At 50.0% G+C, this 21768-nt stretch overlaps 9 protein-coding genes and 1 non-coding gene across 10 annotated transcripts, besides 1 other annotated feature; 5 read left to right on the top strand and 5 right to left on the bottom strand.

Annotated features, from left to right (window-relative positions):
* Nucleotides 1–471: 471 nt before the first annotated feature.
* On the top strand, nt 472–1767 carry YALI1_B13179g (uncharacterized protein; the record flags this gene model as incomplete). The annotated part of the gene is made up of 1 exon (XM_500695.2): nt 472–1767. One exon carries the CDS (start codon nt 472–474, stop codon nt 1765–1767), a length of 1296 nt encoding a protein of 431 aa, XP_500695.2.
* A 367-nt stretch (nt 1768–2134) lies between these two features.
* YALI1_B13150g (uncharacterized protein) lies at nt 2135–3358 on the bottom strand (the record flags this gene model as incomplete). Its single annotated transcript, XM_500694.3, has 1 exon — nt 2135–3358. The coding sequence occupies one exon, from the start codon at nt 3356–3358 to the stop codon at nt 2135–2137; it is 1224 nt and encodes a 407-aa protein (XP_500694.1).
* A 103-nt stretch (nt 3359–3461) lies between these two features.
* Nucleotides 3462–3547, bottom strand: YALI1_B13148r. Its single transcript has one exon. It is a non-coding gene; the product is annotated as a tRNA-Asp (tRNA).
* A 1172-nt stretch (nt 3548–4719) lies between these two features.
* YALI1_B13137g (ribosome biogenesis protein RLP24) lies at nt 4720–5286 on the top strand (the record flags this gene model as incomplete). Its single annotated transcript, XM_500693.3, has 1 exon — nt 4720–5286. The coding sequence occupies one exon, from the start codon at nt 4720–4722 to the stop codon at nt 5284–5286; it is 567 nt and encodes a 188-aa protein (XP_500693.1).
* An 868-nt stretch (nt 5287–6154) lies between these two features.
* Nucleotides 6155–6625, top strand: YALI1_B13122g (uncharacterized protein; the record flags this gene model as incomplete). Its single annotated transcript, XM_500692.2, has 1 exon — nt 6155–6625. The coding sequence occupies one exon, from the start codon at nt 6155–6157 to the stop codon at nt 6623–6625; it is 471 nt and encodes a 156-aa protein (XP_500692.2).
* Nucleotides 6626–7143: 518 nt separating this feature from the next.
* YALI1_B13112g (uncharacterized protein) lies at nt 7144–8952 on the top strand (the record flags this gene model as incomplete). Its single annotated transcript, XM_500691.3, has 1 exon — nt 7144–8952. One exon carries the CDS (start codon nt 7144–7146, stop codon nt 8950–8952), a length of 1809 nt encoding a protein of 602 aa, XP_500691.3.
* Nucleotides 8953–9193: 241 nt separating this feature from the next.
* YALI1_B13069g (uncharacterized protein) lies at nt 9194–11452 on the bottom strand (the record flags this gene model as incomplete). Its single annotated transcript, XM_500690.3, has 1 exon — nt 9194–11452. One exon carries the CDS (start codon nt 11450–11452, stop codon nt 9194–9196), a length of 2259 nt encoding a protein of 752 aa, XP_500690.3.
* Nucleotides 11453–12649: 1197 nt separating this feature from the next.
* Nucleotides 12650–12922: a sequence feature (Compare to YALI0B09691t, LTRyl1; YALI1_B13057t).
* A 1324-nt stretch (nt 12923–14246) lies between these two features.
* Nucleotides 14247–15914, top strand: YALI1_B13041g (uncharacterized protein; the record flags this gene model as incomplete). The annotated part of the gene is made up of 1 exon (XM_500689.3): nt 14247–15914. The coding sequence occupies one exon, from the start codon at nt 14247–14249 to the stop codon at nt 15912–15914; it is 1668 nt and encodes a 555-aa protein (XP_500689.3).
* A 1449-nt stretch (nt 15915–17363) lies between these two features.
* On the bottom strand, nt 17364–19082 carry YALI1_B12993g (uncharacterized protein; the record flags this gene model as incomplete). Its single annotated transcript, XM_500688.1, has 1 exon — nt 17364–19082. The coding sequence occupies one exon, from the start codon at nt 19080–19082 to the stop codon at nt 17364–17366; it is 1719 nt and encodes a 572-aa protein (XP_500688.1).
* A 1517-nt stretch (nt 19083–20599) lies between these two features.
* Nucleotides 20600–21337, bottom strand: YALI1_B12970g (uncharacterized protein; the record flags this gene model as incomplete). Its single annotated transcript, XM_068282060.1, has 1 exon — nt 20600–21337. One exon carries the CDS (start codon nt 21335–21337, stop codon nt 20600–20602), a length of 738 nt encoding a protein of 245 aa, XP_068138161.1.
* Nucleotides 21338–21768: the final 431 nt, after the last annotated feature.

The raw sequence follows: 21768 nt of genomic DNA, 5'->3' as shown, positions 1-21768 counted from the left end.
GGAGTGCGTTAGATGAGGTTGATTGATCGGTTTGGTTTGTTGTGGTGATTTTTGATTCTCTTGTCGGCAAGTGCATCTTCTTGGGGTTATGGGTATCCACATTCAATATCTGACGGGTTGAGTCTACATTGAGACATCTATGATGGTTGATACAGATGGTGTTATTATGAGGGTGATTTGAGGGTTGACATTTTGTGCCAGTGAATATCGACCGTTGCACAGGTTCCGTGTTTCTCGATGTCGTCACTCTCCGATCTGATCTCTGATCCACCCCTGATGACTTCCACTAATATGGAACAAATTACACCCATTCCACTTCTGTCCTCTTGTGAAATACTTGCAATTGAGTGGTACAAGTGACATTACTCTGCTCTCTTCGGTTTTTTCTTCTGGCTCTTGAATTTCGGCATTTAATCATATCTGAGACGCTGAACCGGGACTTTGCTGTGTGTTAAACTGTGAGGTTTACACATGCTATTATCCTTTCCTGACCTAGCTGCGGCTAGTCGTTTCCGTGTATTGGTTCCGTTGTTGTCCGATCGGACCCACAGCCGTCATTTTACTAACCCAGTGCTCCACACCACCCCTCGCCTCTATCAGGCCAGCAACTTTGCCATGCCAGCCATGAGTCCCACCATGACCGAGGGAGGCATTGTGTCGTGGAAGGTCAAGGAGGGCGACGAGTTTTCAGCTGGTGATGTCATCCTTGAGATCGAAACCGACAAGGCCCAGATCGACGTCGAGGCTGCTGACGATGGAGTCATGGCCAAGATCTACAAGAAGGACGGTGACAAGGACATTCAGGTCGGAGACACCATTGCTGTGATTGCTGAGCCCGGAGATGACATCAAAACCATTGATATTCCTGCTCCTGTCGAGTCGGACGGCAAGCCTGCTCCCAAGGAGGAGGCCAAGGAGGAGGTCAAGGAGGCCCCTAAGGAGGAGGCTAAGGCCCCTGCCCCTAAGGCTCCTTCTACCCCCAAGGAGGCTCCCAAGACCGAATCGTCTTCTGCTCCCTCATCATCCGGCTACTCTGCCCCCGCTAACCCCGCACAGACCCTTCTCCCTTCGGTGTCCTCGCTTCTTGTGGCCAATGGCATCTCCAAGGAGGACGCCTTTGCCAAGATCAAGGCCACCGGTCCCCACGGCCGGCTTCTCAAGGGCGACATTCTCGCCTACCTCGGAAAGGTCCCTGAGGGCTCTCCTGGCGCTGTTGCCGACGAGATTAACAAGCGATCCCATCTCGACTTGTCCAACATCAAGCCCGCCAAGAAGAGCGATGCTGCTGCTCCCACTGGGGCTGCCAAGGCTGGAGATGCTGCTGCTCCTGCTACCAAGGCTGCTCCCGAGCCTGTCATCTTCACCTCGTTCCTCGATGTGGCCCACTTTGAGCCCGAGGACCAGCTCGAGCTGCAGCGAATCGTCAAGCAGGCCATCAAGCTGGCCAAATACGACGCCGTGGAGCTCGCAAAGCCCCGCCGATCCGCCAACGTGGACCCCGACTTTGAGGCTATCATCGGCCCCGCCAAGGGCACCAAGTTCTACGACGTGAACGTCATCTACCCCAAGTCCACAAAGCGGGCTCTCTCCAATGGGGCCGACCTGTATGACATTCTGTCGGACCGAAAGCCCCGAAAGGCTGCTGTCCAGGTGCCTTCCAACACTGTGCAGGTCGATGTAACAGTCAACGACAAGGTCCCCGGTGCCGAGAAGCGAGCCAAGCTTTTCTTGAACAGACTGGAGTATCATTTGACTGTGGAGGAGTAGGAGAGACAATGTCGAGCATAAGATGATACAGCACATAGAGTGTGCTATACAGTATAACGAAGGATATATATAGGTAGGGTAAACATGTGAATGGTGGTGAAGAGCATTTGCTAAGGGGTGCTCTTATTGTAGCGTTCCTTGATGGTATGACTGTAACTCAGTAATTCAGGTCAACTACATATGTACAGTATGTATGTAGTATTGTTCTTACATGATACATTCGTAGTAAGGGTATTCGTTTTCAATTTTACAGAGCATTCCCTTAGCTCGTGCTACAAGTGCGTTGGGTAAGGATGATTTGCTACGCCTCATGATCTTCGCTCCCCTCGTGCTCTTCGGTTAATCAGTTACTATATACACAACAAGATTATTGCTTCTTCTTGTTCTTCAACTTCTGCTTATGCTTCTGTTGCCAGGTCAACTTTGTCTGGGGCTCTTCAAGCGCCTTCTTTTTGTCCTCCTTTCGCTTCTCCTTAATGTCCTCCACAAGCCCGACGGTGTTAGCCTTGAGGGTGTTGAAGTCGCGCTCAAAGCCGCGCTTGTACTCGTTGATATAGAAGGACTTGCCCTCCTTGAGCTTTCGCTCGGCCTTGGCGGCGTCCTGGATTCGCCAGTGCTGTTTGATCTTGTCGTCCTCAGACAGACCCTTTTCGGCCTCCTTGATGGATTTCTTTCCAAACAGTACATCCCATACTCGTCCGTCGCCCCAGAACCAGCCGGATCGATCGACCACCCAGGGAACCCAACTCTTGCCTTCCCAGATGAAGAAGAAGAAGGATGACTTGGAGGCGGTACCGTAGAAACCGTCCTTGGTGAAAATGGTTGTCCTCTCTCCACATCGCAGCTGGTTGAGGTTCACTGTGTAGACGGGAGAGGGTCTACCAGGAAGATAGGGGTGGGTCACAAACCGAATGTGATCCACGCCCTGCATGTGCTCGGGAACACCCTTCATGTAGGTGCCAGGAAGGTAGTACAGACGTCGGATCAGTCTGCCAGGGAAACGAGCAAGAACGTAGGACATGAAGAGGAAAATGGAGGTAAAGGCAATGGGCACAGCAGATCTCAGTCCAAACTTGAACATCTGGTGCACAAATGGCTCGTCGGTGGGGTTCATCTTCCAGTCCATGTAGGCAGCACTCAGCAGGTTCTCTCCAAACATGATTCCGTACAAAGCCAGCACAAACGAGCCACAGAAACAAATGACAAAGTAGAGACGGTGGGGCTCGGCTTCGTACAGCAACTCGGGCTCCTTTTTGTTTTTCAGGATCAGCATCATTTCAGTGAAAGAGAGCCGAGGGCCGACCACAGGAGTGTCGGGTTTGGGAATGATGGTCGGCTGGGCCTCCTTACCGAGAGGGAAAGATGGGATTCGAGATCGCAACGAGTTGCTTCGAGGGTCAATAGGATCGATATCTCGGGGCAGATCAGAGTCGGTCTTTTTGCCTCGAACAGCCATAAGAACAGGGACAGCTGGAGCTCGAGAAATGGGCCGATTCACAAGCATCGAAAGCGGTCGCAGATGCTGCTGAACCAGCGACTTGCCGGGCGAGGCCAAGAGACCCCGCCTCGCCGTGTTCAAAACGAGAAGCATGGTGGTTGTGATTTTGAGTAATAGCAGGCAGATATTTCTGGCGGTAGGAGGTGCATGTTGGTTTAGGGTTAGGGTATGGGGATATTTGACTGGTAAAAAAGTACTCCGCAACGGAGAATTGAACTCCGGTCCCCCGCGTGCTGGTGTAAACCTGACAGGCGGAAATTCTAGCCACTAAACTATTGCGGAAGATGGAGTAAAAAGTCGTTAAAATAATATGTTGCAAAAGATGTAAAAAAAGAGAAATTTGGCTGGTTTTAGGGGTTTTAGTGATAGTAAAACCCTTTTTGTCTATTAATTATTCAGAATCCGAAATATTCAGGCTTTTAAATCCAAATATGAGGGTGTTATGATGTCTATAAGTTTCCAGTGAAAACTCCATATACAGTAGATAGAAGTATGACTCGAGATAAAGGACTACTAGAAGATATATAAATGTACAGGAACATTTAATTATGTGAATAAAGCATATAAATGAACTACATGTTCAATAAAAATCATGTCTGAGCTGTGGAGGATCAAAATTCTAAACAACTAGCGCAAGTGAACGAGGTAAGACACATAAATGAGGTAATGGAGGCCTAAAAACTTCAATGAATAACGATTTGAGGTTTACCCAATTGGTTTGTTGACTATTCAATGACGATTCGTCTCATTATGCTCTTAAAAGGTCCCTTTCTTGTATCCACTGTTTGACCATAGGGATGTATACTCTTCAGCAGCAGAATCTTCTGTGTGTTGATGATGAGATCACGAGAGTGTATTTATCAGTTCAGAAACATCACACAAGCACAAGTACAAGTACCTCGTTTACAATTTAAAGACTCTTGTTCATAGCAAGTATTAGTACAAGTAGACAAGATGCCTCTGATTCATTCTTTTGAGCAAGTCAAATATGTGAAGTACGGGTCATCAGGAGTGCTCAATTCTAGCCGCAATGCGTTTTTAAGAGCCATTGACACCTCTCTAAATCTGCTCTCTATTTGTAGACTCCATAAGACGCTTTTCGATCAACTCGTTCGTTCCAAGCCGCCTTGTTCTTAGTAAGCGGTGAGCTTATAGCGGGACTGCATTTATTTGGATTTATTTGGATTAAATGAGATAAAATCCGATAAAATCCGATAAAAATCGACAAAATAGGCAAAACGGAAATTGACTGAGATTTATCACGTGGATATTTCAATGAGCATGTCACACTCATTGTACCTCTCATATACAACACATTATCCCTGTTCGCTTACTCTCGCCACAGACTTTGGACGTGCAGAATTTTCAAACTCAAATAAATATTTTTGACATAGAGTGCATGCGGAAGATTTCGTTCATCATCATACACAACCTCACAACCGCACAACCACAAAATGCGAGTGTACAACTGTCATTTCTGCTCGTCGCCAGTGTATCCCGGTAAGGGAATCATGTTCGTGCGTAACGACTCCAAGGAGTTTCGTTTCTGCCGATCCAAGTGCCACAAGAACTTCAAGATGAAGCGAAACCCCCGAAAGCTGCGATGGACCAAGGCGTTCCGAAAGGCTGCTGGCAAGGAGATGGTGGTGGATTCCACCCTGGCCTTCTCTGCCCGACGAGACGTGCCCGTGCGATACAACCGAGACCTCGTGGAGAAGACTCTGGAGGCCATGGAGAAGGTGGAGGAGATCCGGCTCAAGCGAGAGCGGGCCTTCTACAAGAACCGAATGCGGGGCAACAAGGCCGCCCAGCTGGAGGAGGACCGAAAACTGGTCGAGGCTCACCCCGAGCTGCTGCGAGAGCGAGAGGTGGAGCTCCGACGAATGCAGGAGGCCGGCGAGGACGACGACGACGAAGACATGTCCGAGATGGAGGTGTCCGAGGAGGAGGAGTCCGAGGAGGAGCGGGAGAAGGTCGAGATTGCGCTCAAGTCCAAGAGCAAGCGAAAGATGCGAGCTTGAAGAAAACGCACCAGAGAATATTAAGTTATTGCATGGGGATGTTGGCAAGCCGATGTGTCTTGTTATTATGACTAATAGATTATTTACCGAACGAACATCGGGTTTGAAGAACGACATGTGGTTCTATTGAGAGCGCACTTGTGAATCGACCTGAGAGGAGAGCGTGCAAACGCGGTACTAGTGTGCATTGAGCGAAGACCGAGTGTGTCTTCGTGAACTCACTGTTCCCTGCGGACGACTACCGTAGAACACAGCATGAACGAAGGGAAAATACTCCTTTTTGAAGCAAACATCGGAGCGTTTTATGTACTTGTAGTTTACAGTACATGTAGTCTTGTATAATGGTTAGGGAGACTTTGATGCTACTAATCGTGAGATGAGAGGATAGTAGAGGTGGTTCTGTTCACTGTCTATGTGTCTTTGGAGTCGATCAAGTCTTTATACCCCAATTGCCGTTTCTTCTGGGTCTCGGGACTCAAGAAAACCGGACTTACATCTCAACATCTCAACATTCATTATAGAGCCACAATAATAGGTTGCGCGTACCCATCTTGTCTTGGGCTATCATTCGATACCATTTTTACTCTTTTTCAAGTCTCATCATGCCATGATAGAAACCCCCCTTCTCTTCTACAGTACAGTACATACTGTAGTTTATGATACTTGTTAAGGTTGCAGTATATCTACATCATAGCTGTTCAATCTTGCTCAGTTTTCTTTCGATTTGAATATACTCACCTTCAACATGGTTGCGATTCCTGGAATATCCCCCCGTTGAAATTCCATCTTCCTCCCTCCTCTGCATGCCATTCTACCACCTCCCTCATCTTTTCAACATCGAACCTAATCCTCCACTCTTCTTCACCCCATGTCACAGACAACATCAGTGACCCGGCTGGCTCGTCTGGTGGCCGGGAAAACGACGGGCGACAGACGCGACATTTTCCGCGACTCGGTGCGCGTTTTCGGCGTTGTTCAGTCGCATGAATTCGACACTCTACGGCTCAAGGAGGTGCCAGAGCTGCACGCGTTGATGAAGGCCCAAAAGCTGCGCCAGGGCATCGAAGACAAACGTCCCGAGGCAGTGGTGACCCTGAGCATGGCTAAGAGCGGTCTGCACGAACATCTCATGGAAGGAACCATGATCATGGTGTACATTGTGATCCCTAGACACATGGTGGTGGACAATGAAGAGGACTACGGATTGCCACCCTCGTATGTCAACATTGATGTCGTGGCGGTGAACGTGCTGAGCCAAATGGGAATCTCGCCGCAGCAGGCAGATGTCATGCTCAAACTGGTTAGACAGGAGGCCCTCAGATTGGGACAGGAAAGTTGAGGGTCCCGATTTCCGGGTCTCACAACTCAACCTACGTGCGCGGTCAAATTGTCCATATTTTTCATGAACACGGGTTGTCTTAGCTAATTGAGCTATGTTCGAGACTCCGCAACTGCTACAGTGACCTAAAGTGACTGTGTCTTGTCCTCTCCATTCACTGAGCGACTCGAGCTACTGGGTGATCACGTCGCTCGGACAACTGACTGTGACTGCGTGATATGTCGCGTGAACGCAGTATTCTCACCATTTGATCCAGCACCCCAGTCGTGTCTGTCATTGTTCATTACAATCTCTGATACGATGAATCCCGACATTTACTAACTTGCATTGAATATATTTATTGTCATGAGCGTGTCAGCTCAAGTGAGTCGTTGTAGTTTGACCCATCTTTGTACTGTAGTCTCCTGTTGTCTCACACTCATCCTGTTGTTCGATTTTTGCAATCTGTATTGTCACCAATCTCGCAACTCACTTCTCCCAAGGTTTATCGTCATCTCACTCGTCCTTATACACACACTATGGATACCCCAGATGCCAGTGAAACCCGAGCTAACGTGTTGGATCTCATCTCTACTCTCGGAAGACACAGGGCCGAGCATGAAGAGCAGCTGCTCATTGACCTAATGGCAAGCATGGAGAAATTCAACAAGTCCATGAAGGGGCTGATCGCGGAGATTCCCTTCTGTCCAAGCGCTACGTATGCGGAATGCTGTGATCGGGCCCTTCAGCTCAGGACAGGCTACGATTACATACGGGACACAGAAAGGGCTAGTCGAAACGCCATGCTGGATAAACTGCAAGAGCATCTTTCCGTGCTGGATAAGATGAGCCAGGTACTTGCTGCCTACGGGGAAGAGACGGAGCTAGTTCAGGTCAAACTCAAGTGGGATCTCATTAACCAAAATGCAACAGGATTCGCCCAGCAGGAACAAATCATGTTGCAAACCGGTCTGTTGAAAATCATGCGCGGCTGTGAGAACGAAGCTGGTCGCCGGCAGTTTTGGGAAGACCATCTGGCACCATTTGGAAACCACGTGGTACTGGACAGAACGGTAAGGCCGATCTGCATGACCTCTTCAGATGCCACCAGACCTGAAAGCACCGCAAGCATCGGCTCCTATCTTCCCCAGGAAATCATGAGATTGATCTATGAAGCTGCCGACCTAGAAACATGTGTCAGTCTTCGGGAAGTCAGCTCAGCATGGTACACCGCGTTCCAAGAGGTCGATTTCCGAGCCCAGATGAAGGCTCGGAACCCGTGGACCGAACCCGTGGATGACTTCAACTCATGGACAGATTGTGTGTTGGTGTTTGTTGCTCGTCTCCGATCATGGCAGTCGGCAGAGTCCGTAGACGACATTGACGTGTCTGCAAAGAAGGAGGAACGCAGAACTGTCATAGGACTCGAAATCAAAGGTGATGAACCCCTGCCCAGCAACTTCACGGGCTTGACGGACAACTCGGGAGATATCTTAACCGAGTCCATAAAAGTGGGTGGCGATGAACATACCTATGTGAGGAGTCAATTGACGCTAGAGAGTCTCGAACACGAAGTGTTCCCTGTAGTGGTGGCTGAGGATCACGACAAAACAGTCATCAAGTGCAGGGATCTCGAGGTGACCCTTCCACCCTCCATCAAGTCCCAGGACTTTCTCGAATTCGAACCTCTGACCATTACCGAGTCGTTCGTGGCCCTGTACCTGAATACAGGTCAGGTTTACGCAGTTCCTCGAGACAAGCCTCACTTTGATCACGGTTTCTACTTTCACGGAACAAGTGAAGAGCCAAGAGAAATGGGTGGTGTTCTTGTAACAACAGAAACACTCCGGGAATGGAGACAGACTGATCGGCGCCAATTCTGGTTAGCCAACTTGGAAACACGGCAAATGGTAGATTATGCGGCAGTTTCACAAGACTCAAGCCCCGTCGCATCCTACAACGGTCTCATTTGGTGGAAGAAGGGAGTTCCTTCGAGACAGTTTGTAGTTCCTACCTTTGTGGACCTCGCGTCTCCGGACCGGGTGTACTATCGAGCCGACAGTGCCATCACCGGGCTGACCTCATTGCAAACTCGACAAGGCAGTGTATCGCGGAACTCCACCCAATTTGTCCTAGGAAAGACGGGCCTCATCTCAGGTCTGCACGTTATCGATTTGGCCTCTGGAATTGTGACCGATATTGTGACTCCCCGTGACTGGCAACGGCAGAACCACATTGAGGTCTTTGCCGGCTTCGTCGACTACAATTTCCAGGCGAGAATCATGGGCGCAGAGGAGATTAGGGACATGCATCACGAGGTGTTGCAACAGATGGAAGGACAAAGATGATATACTCGGTTGGTGCTATACTGTAGGAAATTCGAATCTCAGACACCTTGGGTGGAAGATGTTCGAAATAACCAGTAAATTACTCGTAACTGGGTAGCGCGTAGAACCTTCTGTTATGAGGTTCTGAAATGTGCATTGTTTGTACTTATATTTATAATAGATACAAAAACCCACCCAGTCTTCATTCACAATCGCTCGTGGACATTTGCTTAGCTCATGCTCGTTATAAATATTCTATACACTACCTAGGACCTCCTCCTGCGCCCTCCTTAAAATACTGATCCCAGATACTTCCCAGAGGAACCTCACTCATGAGCGAGTATAAGTCCTCCTGCTGTGGCGAGACTTCTCCCGAGTATGCATACGGCAGAGGCTCCTCCAGAGACGCCGTCATCTCCATATTGGGCGGGTTTTGAGCCTCCTTGAAAAAGTCGTCAAGGTCAGGCACAGGCACCTCCACAGGCTTTTGGTGTTTTTTCCTTCTATCGTCGTTCCAGTTGTCGGGAACCTGTTCCACCAGCGCTCCCAGGTGGCTGAACCGCTTGTCGTGGTTTTGGATCACTTCCACTAGTCCATCTTTGCTCACTTTGCGAAGCACACTGCCTCCCTTGAAGCACATTTTGAATACTGCTGCAGAGAGGAGCTCAAAGGTGTCATGGCACACCTGAGCAGCATTACATCGGCCAATCAGCGAATCCAGAACCACCACACACTGTTTAGACACCGTTTCGTAGTCTTCTCTGCTAATTAGCTGCTGGCCAGACACCAACGAGTTATACACGGCATAAAGAAAGCATGTACCGGCAATAAACAGGTTGTGAACAGCCACCCACGTGTAGTTGATAGACATGATCTGGTGTAGACTGTGGTACTTGGTCATGATGCCCTTGCTAGCCTCTAGCACACATTCCAGAGAGTAAGCTGAAGGAGAAGGGTTCTTGGGGCCCACTCCATACAACAGGAGACGCGATTGGTGGTAATTGAGTGCAAAAAACGTGGTGGTGAAACCGCAGTTGGTCTGCAAGTTTGTGTTTGGACACGAGTCCATCCACTCGTCCAGCCGGGTACACACGTCCTGAAACCAGTCTGCAAACGTCGCAAACCGTCGTGGAATCTCGGTGAACTCAAACATCATGCGTTGGATCTCGGCCTGGATCTGTCTGACCCTTGCAAAAGCCAGAGAAATGTACTTATACGACTTGATACCGCCTGGCGACGTCATAAGCGAGTAATCGACGTTGTTTCGAGGCACAATGAGCGAATCGTCGAGCTCGGAGAAGAAGGGCACTCGGATCGAGTCTTCGGGAATGCCAAAGGGGCGGCCTAGGTAGACACAGATTTGCCGATCAAGCATATACGTGCACCAAAAGAGCCGTCTTCGCATATCGAGGTCGAACCCGTCGGTCACTCGGTTGTTGGAAGTCTCAATGTGCAAGCCCAGATCTATGCACAGTCTCAGGGCCATACTAAGAGTGTACCAGACTCCTGGAACGGTGGGACGCATGATGGAGAAGAGACAGAGCACCAGCATGGCTTGTAGCGCTTCCAGACGATTAGCACTGGCAAACGCAGAGTCTATATGTTCCATGGCTGCTTGGTGGTACGATTCACTCACTCCCGCGGGGTACAGTTGTTGGTGCACGCTCGTTGCGCATCCAAACACGATGAACAGAAAGTAGAGTGGAATCTGGGGTGTATCTGACGTGATTATTGGCTGTTCTACTGGCTGAGCTTCACCAGCATCGACTTCAACAGTCGTATAGTCTGAAGCCAAACTGATTCCTGGACTGAAGGGGCCATAAATTGGCACAAAGTAGTTTTTGATGAACAGTTCGCGGTGGAAAATGGGAATCTGAGAATTGGCCTGGCAAAAGTACTGCGAGAGGCGTTTTTCGGCGTCCCTTTTGCTCGGCAACGTCTTACATGCCTCGTATTGGGTCTGGGTCGTTGTCGGCGTGGTTCTGTCGCTTTTTGTCTTTGCTCTGAGCTTGACGGCCGTCAACAGCAGTTTTGCAAACGACAGATCCTGTCCTGTGCTAGAGTGGCTGGCACGTGACGCCTTTTCAACATTTTCCATGAGATCTGCCACAGGCGCTGTGTTTTTGCCGTCTTCGTGGGTAGCTGTCGAAGACGTGGTTGGCGTGGTAGCTGTTCCTGTTGTTTGGATCGGCTTGGGGATGGGGACAGAAGCAGCAGGGGTATCTAGATCGGAGTAATCGATTCCGGCGTCGTCCAACTTGCCCTCCAGCGCCGCTATACGCGACTCCAAATGCGACACGTAGCTTCGAGGAATCTCGCGTTTGGTGGCCGCGTCCAGCCCCATACACACCACTCCCGCCGCCAGACACCGTGAACACGACGGGAACTTTTGGTCACATTTCGACTTTCGTTTTCTGCACCGAACACACGCCGACACCGAGCGCGCCATTGATTGTCGCGGCTGTTTGGCTGACGGTGGCTCGGTCGGCGTAGGTATATCTTCCTCCATTTTTCGTTTCATGGTGATCCAACCGTGCGTGACCTTTGGTAGCAGTCTTGTCTCTGTTGTTTGTGGTCGTCTGGGTGCTTGTGTTTGCGCAACTATTGTCTTTTGTCTGTGTCGTCGGTTGTGTAACTTGGGTACGTGTCGCCCGTCAATCCATCATCCTGTCATCCACCTCGCGATCACGTCTCGTTATCATCGGCGTCTCTTGTGACGTGCCGCTAGGACGCACGCAAGATAGCGTCCTACGGCCCTGCCGGAATTTCCAACTTGCCCGAAAGTCTAAAAGCGGCTTGGGCGAGCGCCAGAGAAGAGTGGAGGTGCTGGTTTTGTGGGGGGGTTCGGGGGGGTTTTGGGGGAAGAAAAGTCCATAATCTGAGTGGTAAGGAACATGTCTGTAGCTGGAGACTTGAACGGCAAAAATCCAAGGTCATCAACAGATATTGAAGACTGCCATAGACCCCACTTATGAGTGGCTGAGTGTATTACTGTAGACAGTACGAGTACGAGTCATGAGCGACAGAAGTATGCGTCCCTTGTGGTGCTGAGACGAAGAGGTGTGGCTATAACAGCTTTACCTACCGGTACTAGTACCAGTGCCGGTGTCGTGCTTCAATGGAGCGAACTACTCGTACTGTACGGTGAACCCTCTAATGACCTATGAGTGGCTACTGATATGCCCATCTTGTAGCAATAGGAGTTGGCCGTTTCTATAGGAACACCCCGTTAGAAAGCTATAGATTGACGGAATACGGTTGGCTGCTTGAAACGTGGAGTCAGATAACCACCGAAGTGAGGGACAGACGTGAGGTGATGGATTTGCGAGTCTTTTTCTGACAATATTTCTGGAACTGAACCGTAGGTGCATGAGGGAGGCTGATAACTCCCGTCAAGTACGAGTAGGGATATCATGGGGTTGTTAGAGAGTGTTTTTAGGGGTATATGGCGTTGGGGAATGTTTCCACTTGTTGTTTTTTTTTTCTGCATTGTATATCTCTTTCTACTTGTATATCTCTGCTTTTTTATCGATCTTCAATGTATTGTACAGTGCGATTCTCGCTCTGCTTCTACTGAATGTCAACTAAAACCCTGAGTAAAATCCCAACTAAAATTGACTAGAAGGACAAAAGTGAAATATTGACCTCGTTTTTGAAAACATATAATCTTTCCGTACTTACTGTAGATCCCTGAAATATAGAATATAATCTCCCGTACTGTTGAAGGTAATACCCGGTGGGGTAATACCTGGCTAATTCCTCACATAATGATGAGATGTCACCACATAGTAATGAGAGGAATCAGCTGGGTCGTAGACGAGATGTCCATCCTGTAGATAGTTTTATCCACTGATCTAGAATCTCTTTTCTGGTGAATGAGCAAGCACACACCCTTCTGGTGTGTGCTACTATCGGAACGCCGTGTCCCTAGAAGTGGGTTGTAAGTTGTTAATTAACTATATCACATCAATAATACTTATGATCTTCAATAGAAACATCATGACTACAATATATCGATCTCGACTCAACCCTCATTATTATAAATCACCCGCAATTCACCGAAGTTGTATAATCATGGCATCATTCTACCTCCCTTGATCTCTTGAATCTTTTGATACTCTTTTAATTAGTTAGCATAATATATATATATATATATATTGTAGATTACAATATCGTATATATATATTCATATATACTTTCAAAATCTCTACTAAAAATCTCTTTTCTGACACTTAGCTGCATCCTGCGTGTTCAAGACTGCGTGAGTTGAAAGGAAAGAACAACTGTGAACAGTACATACACGTACAGTACTACAAGTAGTACAGTACCAGTAACTGTAGACCCTGGTCTTACTTATCACGTGACCATCACCAAACACACGTCCGACATCTCCTTGCATGACTACTTCTCACCATGCTACGATTCTCTTTCTCAACCACAATATGTACTCCTCAGTCGCAGTTCCACCACCATTATTGATTACATAATCCACACACCCCGTACAGCTCTCGATGCCTGTCTCGCTTACTTCCCCCGCCTCCCACCCCCATCGTACCAAGCCTCCCTGTCATAATATCGCCCCTTCACCCTGCGCGATTAACGTGCCTGAGAACGGTACCAACGTGATACGTCTGGGCAGTGCTATGTCCGGGAAAGGTGGTACCAAGGCGGTGGGATATCGACTACATTGTGGTGTAGTAAGCTGTGTGTAAAGGTGAGAGAGACGGCTGCAAACACCTATATATATACACCACTTTTGCCGTCACATCGGAGAAGTTGTACCAGCTTAAATAGTGGTCTTAAAAAAAAATGCGTACTTGCCTGCCTCATTGGTCGTACAGTAGCTACTTGTACTGTAGCTCCACAGAGAGCATGTTCCTGTACGTCCGTACATAGTGCCTCGTGATAGTAATACTACCAGTACGGAACGGTTGGAAGGGTGATATGGCAGAGCCCACTGGAACGGTAACCAAACGAATTTTGAACTGGAAAGAGCTGAAATAATATCGCTGCCGCCTGTGTATACGTCACGTGACCTTCCATTTTTCTAATCCCTTTCAACAGTTTCTTCTACGACTCCACTCTTTCTCACTTTCCCGGAATTCATTAGCCACCCACTTTGCATGTGAACTGTAACTCAACGTGTTTAGGAAGTTATTTTTTTTTTTTTTCAGGACGCAAAAACAGGACGCAAACACGACTGCCTGGAGTGGAGCTGGCATGAACACACTTTGAATCAAGTCTTCTTTCTCCCCTTTGCTTCTTGATCGCCTCTCGTTCGCTTCTCACGTGATCCAGCGCCTTCCCCAAGACACATGGACATCAAATCGATAGTCGTCTCGACAGCTACGGCAATAGCTACAGCCACGGCGACCGCTATAGCGTCGGCCTCCCCAACAACAAGTGACACATACGCATTACCAACTCACACACCAGCGCTCTCTTCAGCAACGTCGACAGCTGGCACTATCACAGGATGGATCTGTCTGGTGTGGTACTGTCTCATCATTTTTCTCAGCACGGTTGGAATCACGTTGGTGTACAAACGCAACACGGTGGCCGATGCTCCACGGTCCCCCTCAATGACCAATCCTCCGGGCGTGTCCATTTTGCGTCCGCTCAAGGGCATTGATCCCGAAATGGAAACGTGTCTGATGGCTGCGTTTGAGCAGGATTACCCTCTATTTGAGATCATCTTCGCCGTGGAGATGGCCGATGATCCAGCCATCCCCATTGTAGAACAGCTCATTGCGCGCTACCCCAATGTGGATGCCCGTCTTCTGGTCGGATCAGCCCACTATGGACCCAACCCCAAGGTCAACAATCTGGTCAAGGCGTACCAGCGGGCCAAGTACGACATTGTCTGGGTTCTAGACGCCAACGTGTGGGTCACCCGATCTGCCATGGCCCGATCCGTTGACAAATTCATCGAAAACCGCACCGTGGAACTCGTCCACCACCTGCCTGTCTGTGTGGCCATTGACGATGGCGTGGGAGCCGAGCTCGACGAAATGTTCATGCTCACAGCCCACTCCAAGTTCTACACGGCCATCAATTGGGCCGCTCTGGCTCCCTGCGTCATGGGCAAGTCCAACATGTACCGTCGAAGCTCGCTCAACAAGGCTGCCAAGAGCTTCAATCCCAGCACATTCAACCCCTTCACGCAATGGGCAGCCATGAGCGCTGCCAAGGTCGTGCAGCCGGCTGTGGGTGGCAATCCCGAATCGCTGGCAATCTCGCCTCCTACTGCCGAGTCTCAGACCATCTCGTCGTCGGCAGTGCACTCCACGACGCCTCATTCGCGGTCAAACTCGCCTACCCACGATACAGAAGAGAACACGGGTCTGCAGCAGTTTGCAAAGTATATTGCTGAAGACAATATGATCGCTGAGGCTCTGTGGGGAGAGGGTGGACGAACGGCCATGACCAGTGACTCGGTCGTGCAACCCCTGGCCAAAGTGACTCTGGCAGGCTATGTCCAGCGACGAGTTCGTTGGCTGCGAGTCAGAAAGTTCATGGTTCTGGCCGCCACTCTGCTGGAACCCACCACTGAGTCCATTCTTTGTGGAATCATCGGCTCAGTGGGCTACTCGCTCATCTTCAAGGGCGGCTATTTCTCCTGGCCCTTCTTCTTCATCCATATGGCTCTGTGGTGTCTGTCTGACTACTTCCATTTCCACAACCTGCTCAGTTTCAGCAACCTGGACCGCCCCAAGCCGAACCAGACCATTCCCTACTTTGCCAAGCGGTTCTACACCAACAAGCATCAGCTCAACACCCCTAGTCTGCTGGGCAAGGGCAAGAACGTAAATGGGCCCTTCGAGTCGCGTTTCGCGCTCCACTGGATCTCCGTCTGGCTACTCAGAGAGTCCTTAGCCCTGCCCATCTGGACCATGGCCATGCTTGGTCAGCAGGTTTTCTGGAGAAACAAGCCGTTCCGGATCAATGCAGACCTGTCTGCCGAAGAGATTGATCTCAATTGACAATCACAGGGTTGGGACGACGGCACTTACTGGGTTTGACCTCATAATGGGTCTATCAGAGTTCCTCTTCCAACTCTACATCCACGAAAACACAAAAACCACACCCCAAAGGAAACCCACAGCGAGATATCTGGTGATTACTGAGAGCTAAAACAACGTGGTGACCTTACTACAAGAACAAGCACTCGTGTTACAGTGTAGCCTTCCAGCACTGCTGGACAGCTGATATATCCCAAGACACCAGCTGATGTATAATAGATTATAGACATGTGTTGTTGTCGTTTGTAGTGGTGTAGCGTGGAACGGCCGTAGTTGGTGACTCAGGTGGCTGTTACGGGTCCGTCTTTCTCCTTTAGTTTCATCTTTCTTGTCTTCCCTTCTTCCTTTGTCCATCTCATCGTCCGCATGCATTCCGAGACAGATAAGGACCGGACCTATGACAAGCCGCGATAGGGTTAAACCCAACGCAATGGGGCCATCGAGAAGGGACCCTTGCGAATCAGAGCCATTGTTCATTGTCCATCTGCACTTGCACTCATCGCTCCTACAGCCTGCATATTACGTGTTGGAGAGATGTCTCATGGGTTATCCACCAATAGGGTTGCAGAGATAACATGTATCAACAGAGAGTAGGAGGATTGTACAAGTAGGTGTTTTGAGGGGGGTGGATTATTTTATATGACGGGGAGCAGCGGGATACGTCTCGTGATTGTATTTATGACCTTCAATCTCCATTATTCGCCGCTTTTCAGTCCGCTTCCACACACCATCTTAGACATCCCAAACAGCTACCATATAGAGCCTCATGGATCTTCGTTCTGATTCATCTTTCCGGTTCTCAACAACATCATCTCGCCGCAGAATTCCACTTGAACTTTCTTCGTTTCATCTCTTCTCTCTCCATTTTCCCTTTTTCACCACCAAATGCTTCTCTACCATTCTGCTGTCCCTTGTTTGCGGTATCTCATGTTTGATCGATGAGCAACTAAACTCTATCGTTATCGTCAAATCAGAGTGTACTTTAAGGTTCCAACACTAACCACCCATCAACACAGCCCACAATCGAAACCCTAAACAGCCTACTCGTAAAATCCAGGAAAACGAGATGACTGCAATATGACGATTTTAAGAAATGCCGCCTGTAATCAACCCCTAACCGTAACCTATTCTGCGTCGGGAAATCAACCCAAACCCTTCCCTAACCTGCAGAAGCCAAGCACACGCCGCCATTTACAAACACCCTAACCCTAAAACGCCTTGATCCACTTATAGTTCCATATCCTTCCTCGGGGATGAGCACTCGTAGTACTGCATGTATCGGGTTGTACTCGTACCTGTAGCTACAACTATCCAGATAATATCATTTTAAATCACATTGTGCTCTGCACGTTTAAATAACGCTGATTAATCAGACTTAAATAACCCATCTCCTTGTTCTTCTTCAACCTCTTAGTTGTAGTTGGAAGGGTAGAGGATGTTGTCGGTCTCTCGGAAGTTCTCCTTGATGTTTCGGATAGAAACAAATCGAGACAGAATGTTGCCGGAACCAGCCTTGTCGTTGGTTCCGGACTGTCGGCCTCCTCCGAACCACTGCTGGCCAACAACGGCACCAGTGCACTTGTCGTTGATGTAGAAGTTTCCAGCGGAGTATCGCAGTCGCTCGGAAGCCTGGGAGATGACGTATCGGTCGGAGGCGAAGATGGCGCCGGTGAGTCCGTACTTGGTGGTCTTGTCGACAACCTCGCAGGTCTCGAGGAACTTGACCTCGTCGTACAGGCAGACGGTGAGAATGGGGCCGAAGAACTCGGTCTTGAGGTTGGGGTGATCGGGATCCCGGGTCACGTAGATGGTGGGCTCGACGTAGAAGCCCTTGGAGTCGTCGTACTTGCCTCCGGCGACCAGCTCGAGAGAGTCGTCCTTCTTGGCAGCATCGATGACACCCTTGAGCTTGTCAAAGGACTGCTGATGAATGACGGGACCGGCAAAAGATGCAAAGCCCTCGGGGGTGGTGGCATCACCGACGGTCACGTTCTTGACTTCGGCCTGGATCTCCTTCTTGAAGTCCTCCCACATGTTCTCGGGGACGTAGGCTCGGGAGCAGGCAGAGCACTTCTGGCCCTGGTACTCAAAGGCACCTCGGACGGTGGACTTGACAGCGTGGGACAGGTCGGCAGTAGGGTGAATGAGATGGTAGTTCTTTCCTCCAGTCTCACCAACAATTCGGGGGTAGGAGTTGTACTCGGGCAGGTGGGCAGCAATCTCCTGGTTAAGAGTCTGGAAGACACCAGTAGAGCCGGTGAAGTGCAGAGAAGCAAAGTCCTCGGAGCCAAGAACGGTCTTGGTCACCTCCTGGGCGTTACCAGGCACAAAGGAGACGACTCCCTCGGGCAGACCGGCCTCAATCAGAATCTGGTAGAGGTAGTAGTTGGAGAGCACGGCGGCGGCAGAGGGCTTCCACACGACAGTGTTACCCATGAGGGCGGGGGCACCAACCAGGTTGGCAGCGATAGCGGTGAAGTTGAAGGGGGTGACGGCGTAGACGAAACCGTCGAGGGCTCGGTACTCAGCTCGGTTCCACACGCCGGGCGAGTTCTCGGCGGGTTGGACCTGGTAGAGCTCCTGGGCGTACTTAACGTTGAATCGCAGGAAGTCGGCCAGCTCGCAGGTGGTGTCGATCTCGGCCTGGTACACGTTCTTGCCCTGGCCAATCATGGTGGCAGCAAGCATGTCGTATCGATACTTGCCAGCGATGAGCTCAGCGGCCTTGAGGAAGACGGCGGCTCGGTCGGCGAAGGAGGCGTTGGCCCATTCCTTCTTGGCGCCCATGGCGGTCTCGATGGCGAAGGTCACGTCCTCGGGGGTGGCCTGGGACACCTTGGCGATCTCCTTCTTGTCGTAGGGGTTGTACTGGGATCCGGTCTTCTCGGACCAGTACTTTCGGCCGGCAATGACGACGGGGATCTCGTGCACAGACTCCTTGATTGTCTTCAGGGAGTTGAGGACGCCCTGGCGGTCCTTGGATCCCGGCTCAAAGTCTCGGACGGGCTCGTTCTTGATTTCAGGGATGGAGAAGGTACCGTTTCCTGGGGTACCAGGCACTCCAATGGTGGTGAAGGATCGACAAGATCGGGCGAGGGGAGCTCTGAATTTCGAAACGGATCGGAGCATCGTGGTGTGTTAGTTGTAAGTGGGTAAGAAAGGTTCAGTTTAGTTGCGGACAGGTGTCTTAAGAAGAAACAGGCGCCCGTCTTACTCCGCAATGCAAGGTGGTGCAATTGAGTTTGAGGGTGCAGCCCTGATTTCGATTTTTTTGGTCCCATCTAATGTGGTGCTGTCACCTTCCCTTTTCAACCCTCCCAACATGTCGTCCTCAGACGGCATGCATTAGCGACAAACTCTGGTTTCTCCCAAGCAGTTAAGGTTTCAAACAGAGTTTGGAAGTCAACGGCGATACCAAACAAGGTTTGCGAACCACCTCAGTAGGAGAAGACGATGTATACAAACCGACTGTGATTTAACGTCCGGTGCAGCAACTCGTGCAGAAAGGCTTTTAATACGCTGCACGCGACTCCGGGGTGCGTGTCAACGCGTCGCACCCGGCTGTGGGCACGATCTGTGGAGACAATTGTGGGGACATCCGATGGCTCTTGAGCCTTGCTTTTTCGCACTGCTCTCTTCCACTCTCGACATTGCGCCATACTCTGACTCAAGCTCAAGGGCTCTTTTTCAATAGGCTGTCTTTGGTGCCCGCTTTGCACAGCGCTCTTTGGCTGGTGCCCAGGTCAGAGTTATTCCGAGACACTCCGGGTGTCACATCAAAGTGTATCTGGTTTGCAAGTCGAGACATTCCACAGATGTTCTATACGACAAGACGAGCCATAGACATTGAGTGTTGGAGTTGTGGTCTAGGAGCGGTAACTGAAGATCCAATCAAGTTTGCGTATGTACGAACAGCAACCTACTCAACCACTCCATCTTCCGCCGGACGTACCTGAGCCAGCCTTGCCCTGTTCGCTGCACAAGTCCCTCAAAGAGCCGGATTTGCAAAGTCTCTATTGGAAGAGAGCAAGGGAGATATTGGGTCGACCTCGGGGCTGCGGTAGCAAGGCCGTGGCTCCCGACGCCCTCAATCGATGGCCTGTTATCCGTTAGCTACCTGTAGCCAACATGTATATGTCCGTCGACACTACGCTACATCTTGCCATGTTACACTCCATAGACTAGCTACAAGTAGGTGGTAGGTTAGGAATCGTTATTTTACGTCCTGCACGTCATGCAAGATGCTCGACATGTTCCTGATTTTCACCGTATGAGCACGACACTCATGGCTGTCGTTTTCTCTTACGATTTTCGTGCTTTTCTCCCTTCTCGTCGCTTGTCGTCTCGTCTTTGTCTTGCTCTGCGCTCCCGATAACGCCGGAAAGACGGCTTGTAACCTTCTAGGTTTGGCGAGGTGTGCGGCTACCAGGTGACTATCTGTGGAAGGAATGAGCGAACCTCCGTCAGGGTGTTACCCCGGAAAAAAACACAAGCTGAGACGGGCGCAAAAGAAAAAAAGTGCATATACAAAAGACACATGATTGGAAGGTGGTGCCTGGTCGTGTGCAGCTGCGTCAACCAGCGGATTGAAAAACTTGAGCCAGACAAAAGCGCAAGAGAGATTAGACCTTGTAGTCAAAGGTAGGTCAAATAAGGCTGTTTGCAAAAAGAGAAGAGTTGTATTTCTGAAACGCCTGACGGTCTATGTAAAGTTGTTGTTGGAGCTGGCCTGAACCACGTGAAAGCCCTTGACAGTGGAGCGGCCTGTAGAGCGCACTACACAGCCGCTTTACCGCGTTAAGACCGCTACCAACCGCGTCAAGTCCACTACAATAGCTGCGGCACCCAGCCCCAACATAACATCGCCATTTCATGCCTTTGGGGGGTACAGTACATACAGAGATACAGAGGTCAGGTGCCGTGCGGCCAAGCATAAAACTTTTGTTTTTCTCCCAACGGCGCGGCCGGTAAGTAAACCGCCAAGTGGAACGCGTGCTACTTGGGAGACTAGTTGGAAATCCGCACCGGATCTGACATCCGTCAAAAGCCGTATATACGACCCACCCACAGCGGATAATACAGGGAGTGGGAGGGAAATAGCACGCGGCACCATGCCATGTGGATGTGGGGATGGTTGGGTTCCGCAGCGGGTATAATGCTAACCGGTTTGACTCGCCTGCTGTTCTTGTCCTTGTCCTTGCCATGTCCGCGGTCTCTCGATCTCCACTGTGCTCTTCTCTGGGCTCTCTTGCTACTCGCCTTCTTGCTTGCTCGCCCCCCACGAAGACAGCTTCGCGTCTCTCTTCGCTTTCTTCTTTTTCCGCCGTCAGCCCAAACTCCGTCGCTATCAAACTTTTATCACAAAGTGGTCCCTCATGACCCATGCGTTAGGTTTCCGCCGTGAGTTTCCTCGCTGAGATAACTCAAGATAGCAGGAGCAGCCTTTGACTTTACCCAAAAATGGGAATACAACAGCGGCCTACTGACCTGCGGATTCCGACGTGCAAGAAGATAGCCAAAGCCGTGTGGAACCAGACAGATTATATATAGGAGCGCCCTCCTCCGGAAATCAAATCTCAACTCACACCCAACAACACCTACACAACACAACACAGATACAAGAGAGATAATAGTGCCTCTGGCCTGTCTCACTACCACATCTCATACCACCTCCCGCCCCTACCACTACTACAACTCCAGCTACTAAGCCACCCATCTCCAGCTACACTCGCAGCTCGAAGATACCACACAAGGAGCACAGACACACACACACACACACACAAGTCTTGCTCTTATCATTTCGACAGCGTCGTTA

This window comes from Yarrowia lipolytica, chromosome 1B, assembly GCF_001761485.1.
Source record: "Yarrowia lipolytica chromosome 1B, complete sequence".
Lineage (NCBI taxonomy): Eukaryota > Fungi > Ascomycota > Dipodascomycetes > Dipodascales > Yarrowia > Yarrowia lipolytica.
The sequence above is the reverse complement of the archived record's forward strand: the minus strand, read 5'-3'. Positions and strand labels throughout refer to the sequence as shown.